Raw genomic sequence first — 13,704 nt, forward strand, 5'->3', positions numbered from 1 at the left:
TATCTCAAATTTATCGTTAGTTTACGCTGGATTAGCCATGTATCCGATATATAAATACAGCCCCATGCACTTAGGCATTACACAACCTTATCAAAGGGCCAACTTCACGAGTGTCTGGGCCAGGTAAACAAACATGGCACATTGTTAGAAGTGCCCAGTGCCATTAAATATAGGCCTGATAAGATGAGAATTATCCGCTTGTTTAAAACACAGTGGAAACCAATAATAACACTGTGTATGTAAAATTCAGCTTTTTACAAACAATCTTTCATATCAAAAATTTATTTCAAGCCCAGCTTTACAAGTAAAATTTCTAAAAAAAAAAAAATGGTAAATGTATTATTTGATATGAACATTTCTCTGAAGAAAATCTAATTTTCCTCCCCTGGTCCCTGGAATATGTCATAACCATTTTGTCTAATATTTCTTACTGAAATTAATGGAATAACATATAAATGTATAAAGATTGTAATAATCACACTTCCTGAGCCTTTATTTGATATTTCAACTCTCCTATAATAAAAGTTAACAATACATTGAGTGGAGATACAAATCTATATGGTGCCTTAGCCGAAACTCACTCTGTGTAGATCTGACTAGAGTCACGAAACTTGTGGTAGATACATCCGTGATAAGCTACCCTGTGCTACATACATACTTCAAAAAAAAAAAATTTACTAGTATATATCAGCCATTTTTTTAAATTCTTAAACTGATGAAATATGATTAGGTTGTAATATGATCTTAAAATAAAACTTCAACAAAAGACTGTCAGAATTTTTTTATCAAGTGCAGATTTGTGAAATATTTTTAAGTCAATCCTGTACATGTTATGACTTCATCCAGTACAGATATTTCAGTCTAGTTTGTATATATACCAGAATTGTCTTTATTGCGAACAAATATTTAATGACTGCTTCTGCAGTTTACCCCACTATACAGCTATACTCCTCACAATTCACCAACAGCAGACATCGTGACAACAACCCAAGTATTATCCGCAGTAACACTTGATAAGCTGTGTAACGTTTCCTTCCAATACAAGAGACCATCAATGCCTTTGTCTCCCAAAATGTTGGCAGCCATTTTTACACAGAATCCTAACTCAATTTTTTCTGCCGAGGAGGTCCCTCTTGGGTCGTTTCATGATTTTATTGCTTGAGAATGGAGTCAGATATTTTCTACGTTTTCTGGTCCTCTGAATAGGGATTCAGAATTTTCTCAGATTGAAGTGAGCCTTAAAATGGATTTTTTGAATTTATAATGAGTTTATCGCTTCCCAGGGCAACACAGTGTATCCCCTGTCACAAGAGTTAAAGGGGTCAGATTAGGGGGCTGGTCGGACTGTCAGGGATTCAATGTTTACGACAAGAGGAGACAACCCTGAGGGGATACCGGTAAGCTATTAGACCCGAGTGAGACAACTTGATTTATCTCACAAGTACCATGCACTGGCACCTTATTTTTTATGTACATGGTAATTTTCAAGGTAGCAAATTTCAATAATTTCAGTGGATTACAACAAAATCCTGCAGGTGTCGTGTGAATGTTATAAATTCCCTAATATGTCTATAATCAATGTCACCTAACCATTAACAAGGCAGTTTTCACCTGGGAGATGTTTATCATGGTTTGTCTAGGTATTTCAACAGATCATCCCCAGAACTTGGGGGATAAAAGATATCTGGTCTACATAGATGATATAACACTCCTTCTTATCACACCTATATGTGCATTGTCACAGGTTACAACTCTCCTTACCTGTACAAATTCTAACCAGGTATAGTCTTTCTGTAGATCACAGAAGAACTTGGGGCTACAGATGATATAACATGTATACTTAGAACACCTATGGTCAGTTGATGAGATAACCAGGTACTAACAGGTTTTTCACCTGGAGATTATCACAGGTAGGCCGAGATGGTCTGGTGTAAGGTTTTTCACCTGGAGATTATCACAGGTAGGCTGAGATGGTCTGGTGTGGGTATGAGAGATACCATGACATAACATCCCAGAGTTATGTATTAGCCCTTTGGACATTGTCACAGTAACCATACATACTAACGACACTGCTTCACCTGTATTCCAGGTAAGGTGTGTCCACAGAGGCCTGTCCTATGTAATCACTGCCTGCAGCAGTACACACAAAGAACAAAGGTGTTCCTCATCCATGTCCCATTGTATTTAATACCTGTCTGTTCTAGTGTCAGCACCCAACCTCACATCCCTCACCACAGGCTGCTACAATACACGGTCTCCAACATTTAACTGATTCATTCAAATCTTAATCATAAATTCCAAGAAATCTTTCAGCTCATTGAAGGATGTGTTTTATTTTATTTGCATTTCAATTAAATAATGAAAATTCAGCAATTTCTTTTTTACAAACTCTGAAAGTGAAATCTTTGTCTATGATCATTTCACTTAGAAATAAAACATGGTTAATTATCATTGAAGGATTTGTGATATCACTTTGTAGATATTTCTCATATTATACAGAGTTAGGGGGAGTTCTGTGGTATCAGATTACTGTCATCTGTCTCCAATTTGGTTGGGAGGGGACAGCTAAGGGAGGGGAGGGGGTGTGTAGGGGGAGGGGGTGTGTAGGGGAGGGGGTGTGTAGGGGAGACCGGGAGGGGTGTGTAGGGGGAGGGTGTCCTCAAGGACACACTCCACTCCCTATTTTCAATTCAATTCAATTCAATTCAATTTATTTCTCTTTAACCATACATAACAGTACAGAGAAAACATATTTACACAATACATAAGTTATATACAGTTGTTCAGCCAGTGTATAAAGTATGCACACGCAGACTGTATCAATTAGTTTATCAAAACATCTGATATTTAACCATATCGTTACGCATGATACCATTTTATATAATTTCAAATCAACAAAACGACAAAAAAAAAAAAAAAAAAAAAAAAAAAAAAAAAAAAGATCAAGTCAAGATGAACATGATGTGTAACATCATGCTATGGAGGACACATTGCTAAAGATAATACTAATGAATTTACAGAGTTTTTTCAATGTATTTACGTGGTTTGAGTTCATAAGATCTCTAAATTTTAATATGTTCGGCCTTGTATAATAATATTTATTTAGATATAATTTTCTATGCGCAGCTAATGACTGGCATTCTAGCAGATAATGGAATTCATCTCCTATTTGTTGACTATTACAAAAAGTACATATTCTTTCGTGGCGTTCAATATTATTCCACCTTCCAGTTTCAATAATCAGTCTATGATTTGTAGTTCTGAACTTACAAAAAGTATTTCTTTCTTTATCTGTAAGAACGTCTAGATAGCATTCAAAACCAAATTTGTTTTTAAAAATTCTGTAACAACCAGACTTAGAAGAATTAAATACATCATTATCCCACTGCTGTATAAACTGATCATGGAGTGTTTGTTTTACATATGACTTTATCCAAGAAGTATCTAATTCCTGGATATACTGGATATTCCACACATAGCTAATACCACATTCATCTAATAATTGTTGTATATAACGTATATAGGGAACATTATTATTACGGTATTGGTTTAGACATAACAGTTTATAAGTTATTACATTTAGTTTGTTTTCTTTTGAATTAATCAATTGAGACCAATAGGTCAACATTCTCGTCTTAACTGAGATATTCAAAGGATAAGCTCCAAGTTCACCATAAACCATAGACGTTGGTGTACTTCGTTTGACCCCTAATAATAACTTACAAAACTTTAAGTGCGCTCTCTCAATGACTTGTAGATTTGTAAAACCCCAAATCTCACATCCGTATAACAATATAGGTTTTACAATTTTATCATACAGATCATATATACACTGAACAGATAGGTTATATAACCTTCCTTTCTTTAAAACATCATACATAGCAATTGTTGCTTTTTTAACATTGTAATTTTTAGCTTCATTAAAAGAACCTGTGCGTGAAAAAACAGTGCCCAGGTATGAAAAACTTTGGACAATTTCTATGTCTTCAGTATCAAATTTGAATTGTAATCTGTTATTTAGACGACCTTTACTGAATATCATACATTTTGTTTTCTCACTGTTAACTTTCAGTCTCCATATTTTACAATATTCACTAAAAACATTTAGCTGCATTTGCAGGTCTTCTGGGGTGTCAGAAAATAAGATTGTATCGTCAGCATACAACAAAATAAATAGTTTAATATACATATGTAAATCAACTTCAAGTTGGTTTGTCAGGCACTGTAAACCGGTAACATTATTTCTAGTCATAAACTCCTCAAGGTCATTCAAATATAAACTAAATAAAAAAGGAGACAAGTTTTCCCCTTGCCTCAATCCATTATTGCATGCGAAGAATGCAGAATTCTGACCATTAAATGATATGTTAGATTTAATACCTTGATACATATTGTAAATAATTGTATACATTTTGCCATTTATATGATTTAACAACATTTTGTTCCACAGACCATTTCTCCAAACTTTGTCAAAGGCCTTTTCAAAATCAATGAAAATACAGTACAGCTTCTTTTTCATCATATTAGTAAGACTAATTAGGGAATACAGCACAAAAATATTATCTATAGTTGAATACTTCTTGCGAAATCCAGCTTGGTTTTCACATATTAGATTAACTTCGTCGGAATACTTTAATAGTCTTGCATTTAAAATACTTGTGAATAGTTTGCCGATGCAACTTACAATAGTAATCGGCCTATAATTTTTAGGGTCTGAGGGAGAACCCTTATTTTTATAAATAGGTACAATAGAGCCTCGAAGCCAGCTTTCAGGGATTTTCCCTGTGCTAAAAATAACATCAAATAATATAACATAGAGATCAATCATTTTAGAGGACGAATATTTAATATATTCATTAATGATGAGATCATCCGAGCAAGCCTTATTGTTTTTCAGTAGCTTAATAGCATGTTCCACCTCCTCTCTGGTTATATTACTATTTAATACATTATTTACAGGACCCATATCAATATCATTATTATCAAACATGTTATCATCTACTCCAACATTTAAGGTTTTAAAGAAATTAAAAAGCGTGTCAATCGATATGTTACCTTTTTTGTTTTTATGTGTACTATTAGAACTTTTAAGTAGTTTCCAGTAATCCCGTGCATTACTACTTTTCATATCTTTCAACTTACGACGGAGGTCTCTTCTGAATTTATTAATACTTTTATCCATTGTATGTTTGTAAGATTTTTCTGATTCTTTATATTTATTGAAGAAATAATCATTTTTGTGACGTCTGTACATACCTTTATGGCGTCGGAATAACTTCCTGGCCGCCTTACATTCACCGTCAAACCAGGGTTTAGAATTTGATTTTGGCTTTTTACATATATTAGTATGGTTATATTTGTATATACCAAAAGTTGACTTAGCAGCACTTACAAGCACATCACTACAGTCTGCCATAAGTGTATTGACATCTAGGTCGTTCGTATTACTGCATTGGTTAATTGTATCAATAATATTCTGAATTTTGTCATCGTTTATATTCTCAATAAAATGTTGGATTTTCTCAGTCTCCCAGTTTTTAATACGTTCAGTATAATCTGTTGTATCATGTGTATTAATGTTATCATTGGTAACTGTATTGGCCATACCACCTATAGTAAGAGTTAGGGGACAATGTGCATCTGACATAAGAGGGCTAAAATCTAAAACATCAAAGTCACGTATGCGTTTTAGGAGCTCAGAGGAACATATGACATAATCGACAACGCTAGAACTTTTACAGGTGCACTTACCTATATCTCTATCACGACCAACTCTACCATTACAGATAAAAATGTCATTATATTTACAAAAATCCAATAGTCGATTCCCAAAATTATTTTTGTGTAAGTCCTGACTTTTTCTGTTCTTAGCAAAACCGGAATTTTCAAATACATTCATGTATGTAGCTTCATTTAGGATTTCAGTTGTTAATTGATCTCTATCGTCTATTTCATTGTAATCAATAAAATCTACAGAGCTCGCAGTTCTTGCATTAAAATCTCCTAACAAACACACATTTTTGTAATTAGCTGATAACCTCAAGTATTCAGTTTCAATTTCCAAATATGGATCACCAATACAGTATGTAGAATTCTCGGGTGGGACATAAACCATTCCAAATAAAAAATCATCATCACTTTGTAACTTCGCGCCATCTAACCTAAACCAGCTTACGTATTGACTATCACTTTGTACTTCATAGACATAATCTTCCAAGTCATATTTATATGCTATAACTATACCACCCGACTTCACTTTTTTAAACTTTGCCCTATTTTTCATTACAGTTTTAAAACATGGCAAATCAATGACATCTAAATCATCAGTTTTGGATTCACAGAGACATAAAATATCAAAACTATTTACAAATTCACGAAACTCAGGATATTGAGCTTTTCTCACTAAGCCACAAACATTTAACGACAGTATTTGTATTGTACATGCATTATAGTTACTTTTTCCACCACCACCATATGTATTAATCGGCTCGTTTGAAACCAAACTAGTGTCTATATTTTGCCCTCCGGCGCGTCCCTATTCATGCTGATTTGAAATCACCCGTCTACGTTTCGAGCGCGGTTGTTGAGTGGGCGTATGCTGACTGGCCATGGGCTGAACATCCGGGCCCTTATATAGTACACCATCTATGTACAGCTGATCTCTGTTCAACACAGTTTTTTTCCCGTTTTTCCTAGCTTCTTTCGCTACCGGATATAAAATTTTCCTTTTGTCTTCAATTTTCTTTGGAAACTGTTCGTTTATACCAAAATGTGACCCTTTTAGTTCTTTAGCACTCCGCTTGACTCTCAGTAAATCCTTGTAGTAAATAAACTTTGCTATGATTGATCTTGGCCGTGTACCGGTACGCCTGTCGCGTTGGCCGATTCTATGGACGTTGGCCATAGCAATGTCATGGGCGTTTACAATTTTGAGTTTACTTTCAATGAAATTTTTCAATGTTATTTCATCATCATCTAGACTCTGATTTTGGTCCCAAATTTTCTCTGGAATACCTGAAAATATCAGATTATACTTCATGCTCCTGCACTGTGCATCAGTAGCCCTATCTTTCATTTCCTCTATCATTTCGTGCAATTCATCAACTTCATCTAGGACTTCATTTTCATTTTTTTCCAATTTGTCAATGCTTTTCTTCATGTTTGTAACGTTTCTGCCGACTGTATCATTTGCAGCCTTTACCCGATCCATGATATCACTGTTACCCTGTATGTCACTTTCCATGTCCCTTATCTTATTTTTCATACAACTGATATCTGTTTCTGATCTTTCTACCCTCACAGTTAGGTTGCTGAGTTTTGTGTTAATCTCCTCGAGAGTGCTGGTATTTTCCTCAATTTTAGACAGTCTTGATTTCACTTCAGTAAACATTTCAAAAATAGAATTGATCGTGTTTTTCATTGTTGTGGTTTCAGTACTGACATCAGTTTCACTAAATAATGTTTCCCTACACTCTGCTAAAACTTTGGATGTAGACATACCTGTATTGTCCAGTGCAGCCATATTGGTGAGTTCAAGTCCTCAGAGTAAGATGTTCAAATCACAACAAAAGTTCATTTTCCCGGATAATTCCCGAATTTTTCCAGAATAATACCGAACAGGATGCTAATCCAGCACTTACACAGCATTTTCAACAGTTTATAATGTTAATGACCCTACATTTTAGATAAAAACCAGCAAATTTCCTCTCCCAGATTTTTCATGTGTGTAGACACCTGGCTGAACACTACTCACTAACAGCACCCAACAGAAACACACATGTGTAGAGGATTACTGCCCACTTAAATCTCATCTCCTCTTATGTAATTCATGGGGAATCAAATCTATTCTCCGGAGGGGGTAAAGTGATCTATAAATATTAAGTCCCATGGTGCATACCTAGGCCTGGAATAAACTATTATACACTTCTCAAGTACAGGCCTGATTAGTAACTAATTTCTCTAGTAATTTCAATCATTTCTGACATCTACAATTCCATTTACAAATTTTTACTAAAAAGAGAATGTCAAATGTCTGAGGATTAATTTAGAAAATATTGTGGTCTTAAAATTATTCAAGTTATCTTTAATTATTTCAAAAACCTTACTTAATTATATTATTTTATTTTGGAATTAAAGAAAAGAAGAAAAAAACATTAAGAAATTCCATAAAATTATGCTTGATAAATGTTCTGTTTTTATTAATGAATGTAAGTTTTTCAAATATTTTATATTTAACTTAATTTATGAAAAATACTTGCAAGTAAATTAATTTCCTGATATAACCCATGTTTTCTCATTCTATTTGTTATGAATAAAACACTTTATTTACTACCATCACAGCTAGACTTAAAACATTTTTATAATTAGCAAACCATCATCAAATGTCCAAGGAAACAGCCTAAACCACGATAATGGTAATCAATGTAGTCAACGAACAGTAAACAAAATGTGTAGTAAATAAACCTGGATTTTATTATCCTTATTCACTTAATCTGGAAATCTGGTTCACTTAAAAAAAGGAGAACATGTAAATTTCTGCTACAGAAATAAATGAACACCCCCCCAGGTGTTTTACTGAAGGGATAATTCCACTGATGTAGGCGTCGAATGAAACAAGACTAATGCCAAGTGTTCCATCAAATTTCTAATGCCGTCAGCGTACCTGTAGTCTGTTTTTGTCCTGTACCTACACAGTCATCAATAATGGAAAACCTAAATTAGCACGGACAGGTTAATTAAGGCCTCTCAAAGCTCCAATCACTCTAATGACAACATTATACTACTACAATATCCACCAAGACAATTCAAGGCTATGTGTTATGGGAGAAATCCTGGAGACAAAAAACTGTCTGCAGATCAACATCATTGGTACCTCGGGCAGAACAATCGATCTATATATATTATTCTAAGTTTTATGGAAGATATGTTACAAGATTTCTGGTGAAAATCCATCATTGCTAAAAAGTTGATGTCTGTTTCTTTCACACAAGAGACTAACCTTATTCCAATAGCATGTATGTATATTACAGAAGTTTCCTTCGGCCAACTCTGGGGTACCAACTGAAAATTTCAACAGAAGAGGACACAGAAAATATTTTCTTTTCCTCAATTCTGGATTTTTCTTTTTTCATATTTATTTTTTTTTTTTTCCATTTTTTCAAAAATATATAACTTCTGTGTCATCTAAAGATAAATATTCTTATAACTGGTTTCATATCATAACATACTTTCAGATAAATTTACATTTATATATATTTTTTTATAAAGAACCTCTCTTTATCAACAATGATGTACTCAGAAAAATTCATAATTATAACTATTAACTCATTATACCAGCTTGATTTATATCATGAAATATTCTTATCAAAGAAATTCAAATGAACTTAAAATTTTACGATGTAAAACCAAGAGTTCATGACACTGGCATTCAAATGGATTTATGTCAATCAATATAAATTTAGAAATGCTTATCACAGTTCACATCCAATTAGCTATTATTTAATTCATATGGATTTACTGCGGTCAACTATAATTGACCCGTGCCTGTCAGAGAAAACTTATGCAAGAGTATTGATAGAAACTTTAAAATCACCTGGTCAGTTCTGCTAGGTCAATGGACATGATTAAGGCCAATAAGAGTAATTATGACTGGCCGGTCACTACATTGTGGAATACTGAGTGGCCAAAGTGGCTGGACAAACAGAGCTAGAGTGGACAATGGCTAGAATCGGAGTCCTAACACCCTGGTCAGTTTGCCTAAGGATTGACCAGTGATCATCACGTCTACTCCTGACATAACTTAGTAAGGAGAGGACTGGTCACTCTGACCAGGACTGGGGACAACAGCCACTTGAGATTTATGTAAGATTTTACATCAAGGGTTCCCAAATCCTGGATTATCTAAACTATCTGAGTATATATAACACACAGACAATCTAAATCTCACTGTAAAAGGACAGAGAATTAAAGAGATCTATATATATAAATATTTATATAACAATTCCATGTCTAATTGACCACAATAATGGTGTATCACCAGTAAAGCTTGACGATTTTCTCTAACAAATATCTATCATCAATGTGTAAAGAATTAAATATCATTATAATCTAAGAAAGATAATTTAGAACTAACTTTGTTATAATTAAATTAGAATAGTGTTACTTATCATCCTGAATTGCTAAATCGTTTTGTCAATGGTTTTACCAGGATTGATTTTTCTATACACAATCAAATGATTTCAACAGTTCACAAATAAATTAGAATTGCTTGAATAGCAGTATTTAAATTTTAATACTTTCATTTTCCTTTAAAAAAATAATCTCCGGTACCATAAAATTGATTTTAATAATGTCAGAAAAAAAAGGAAGGAAAAACACCAATGGTCTGTAATCTCTGATATGTGTCTGAGCTCCAGGGGATGAAAGCACACCTGACAAGAAGATGATTAGAGGAGTGACCATTGACCAGTCATTAACACAGATACAGGTGTAGGGTTCCACCTCCAGGCTAACCATACCACACACTAACAGTTATCATTAGAGGGTCATCAGCCTTACACAATCTGACCAGTTACTGGACCGTTATAGGGAGACCATGAGACCATATAACTCCTAATTACTTCACACAGGAGCTGGCTTTACTCAAAACGTATTAACAAATTCAAAACTTCTCCAGGCTATGTTACCGCAGATCAAAGATAAAATACAGTAAATTATAAATTAGTTGTTTTTAATAGATTATGTAAAATTTTATTTCATGAAGTGTCTTCGAAGATAGCCAATACAAAATCTAGAAAATTATTTCTATTCAAAAAGAAAATAGATATTTTAGTGCTCATTTCAAGCAAGTATCGACACATTCCTTCAGACTGTAGCGATCGAGTCAATAATCATAATATATTCACGAGATTCAATAATTTGACTGGCGCCCAGAAATATCTGTCCAGGATAGACCTTTGTATATTCTTAAATTTATTTATTGAGGAGGAACAAAACTATTTAACAGAAATGACGTTGTGTGACATATATTTCGTTATATATTCAGTCATAATGACTTACTTTATCCCAGAAATTGTGGATCTGCTTAGATATGCATCAGAAGGATTTTATGGACCTTTTATTGTGTAGAATATTTTTTATAGGAATGTATTAAATATACTGGCTGTTTTGTTTCCTTACATCACTGAACCATTTTGCTGCCCTACAGCGGTGTATTGTACTATGCAATGGTAAAACAATCTACAAACTTCATATAAGTACATTATACTACTGTACAGTATCAACAGAAATATTTCAAATGCCTGAAGAAACACCATAAGTATATACAAAGTTACAAATATTTTAAAAATACCTTTCTCTTGTAGAAAAAAAACACCATCTGTTCAACATGTGCAAAATAATGAATTTGAAATTCAATAAATTAGCATATAGAGGGCTTACTTCCTTAACCTAAACAAAAATTGTTCATATTGATTTTTTCAAAAAATTTAAATAAAATTCACATTTGTCCATTACAATATTGATATGTACTAAAAATACAACTGTTACAACCATAACATCAATTGATAGAACAGAAACGGTCCAAAAATAGGAATTCGCTTGGTGTATGATTTTAATGTCTCATTATAGAGATATCAGTAGGTAGGGCTACAAGATGTAAGATTGTTTTTTGTCAGCAGGAGAAACAATGACAGCTTTGAGAACAGGTAAACTTGAGAACTATAAGGAATCGGGTTACAAACTTGAGTAATTTATGGGGTTACAATACAATGGCTCTAGTAAGCCTTCAGACGTGTGTTTGTTGGTGAACAGTAACGTAAAGGAATGACACCTTTTCATCTTTGAACCTATGTCATTATTAATACCTAAAGCTTTCTACAGTATAGCTTTAAATAAAGAAATTAATTCTTAAATATTATTTATAGGCAGGTGTGAAATTTGAAACAACAGGACATTAAAATGACAAATTACTGTAAAGAAATGTTCTAATTCATAATATGTACCCATTGCTTCCAATCATCAAAAAACTTTGTTATAACAATAGAAATGTCTCTATTTAGATTTATATAGCTAGAAATCAATAATTTTTTTATCCTGATACAACTTTTAATTTTAAACCTGTGGTATATAGAGATATATGTCTACGTAAACAAGAATAATTCCACACACTGATCGGGACGTGTGCTAGCCATTACGCGGTTTTATTCCTCTCGATTATAAACAGAAGTGTATATCATATATTATGTTTTGAGCTCTGTAACACTTTTACATTCACATAAACAGATCCACATGCCGAAACCGAGACGTTCCCAGGCTTCTGTTCCTAAATACTATTGGAGGGAGAAAAAGAAATAAAAAGAATTATGTTGGGGAGTCTGTAATGAATCCTTTTCGGAACAAATGGATAACGGAGAGAGTGATTCTTCGCCAGTAACAAAATTATTAGTGGTATAGAGAATCAGGAACAGTGTATAAGATTGTGAGAGAGGTGATTTCCGTGATCACTGAGGCCTATCTTTGAGTCAATACTACAAGATGAAGCAGCCATCCTCCACTACCCCAAAAGTACCACAACACAACAACACTTACCTAAATCCAAGGCTCCCACTTCCTGGTAAAAGTCCACAGTCAAAATCCACAGAATTATTACTAACTTAGCATTTCGCCACAAATTAGAGAAACAACCAAATTCCAATGGTTTTGTTTTAGTACGTGTATGTACAACCTCCATTCTGTTATCGACTCGTCGGAACAACATCGTCTCTCACGACGATCATCCACAGATAATCATCTAATCATCTCCAGGTGATTAGGAGTAAACGAAAAAAAAAAAATTAAAAGCTGAAGATGATGATTAGATTAAACCTCCAGCATCAGTGTGTAGCTTTAGTAAATCAATCCATCCATCGTATTATCAAAACAAATTAAAAATGTAAAGAAATATTTGTCACACCAAAAAACCCAGTAGAAAAATTCCTTTCACTGTAAATGAATAAAAAATGACAGTATTTCCATACTAATGGTAGGTTTATCCGGAGTATTTAGATCCATCCGTGGTGGTAGTACACATGTGTATAGGCTCTATACACTGTCCTCCTCACACACCAACTTCTATTGGGCTTCTGAATATCAACAATAGCTACACTGGCCTACTCTGCATTATGACTGGCTGGCCTGGTACACTGTTTGTTGTAGGGGTGATAGGCTGTCTGCTGTAGGTTCCACTCCATAGCTGGCTACAAGCACACACTGGAACGGTAGGTCTGGCCTCACCTGGGGGAGATAGACTGGCCTTTCATTATAATCATTTACTGTTATACACAGCCTGGCTAAACTTTACCTGTTAACGACAAGTGATGATGCTGTGGTACTCAGTACTAATTAACAGGTACAAGTAACAGCAGGTATTTACAGTACTGATCACAGATACAGACATATCAGTCACACTTCTGTGTATACCTACCTGTTCATTAAAACATACTCTGTTTCCAGCTTCTAGTACATCAACAGTAATAATGCAATAATCTGTTATTTACATGTAGAAAATCAAACAAACAAATTCAGGTGTTACATTTTTGTTTACCTTCACAGTAAAGATACAACTTTATCTGTAGTTATCATTTGTAATACAAATCTTGTCTCTGGGTCACCATATATGGACTAAACAAACAAATCATTCATCATCCATTTCCCATATGTAGTATA

The 13,704-nt window shown here is 33.9% G+C and overlaps 1 protein-coding gene across 1 annotated transcript in view; it reads right to left on the bottom strand.

The window, feature by feature from the left end:
• The window catches only part of LOC117319734 (discoidin domain-containing receptor 2-like), a 178,359-nt gene extending 165,227 nt beyond the window's left edge, over positions 1-13,132 (bottom strand). Inside the window, 1 exon segment of the mRNA XM_033874490.1 lies at positions 12,589-13,132. Coding sequence (XP_033730381.1) covers positions 12,589-12,757 — 169 coding nt within the window. The 5' untranslated portion in view covers positions 12,758-13,132.
• Positions 13,133-13,704: the final 572 nt, after the last annotated feature.

Source organism: Pecten maximus, chromosome 2, assembly GCF_902652985.1.
Source record: "Pecten maximus chromosome 2, xPecMax1.1, whole genome shotgun sequence".
NCBI lineage: Eukaryota > Metazoa > Mollusca > Bivalvia > Pectinida > Pectinidae > Pecten > Pecten maximus.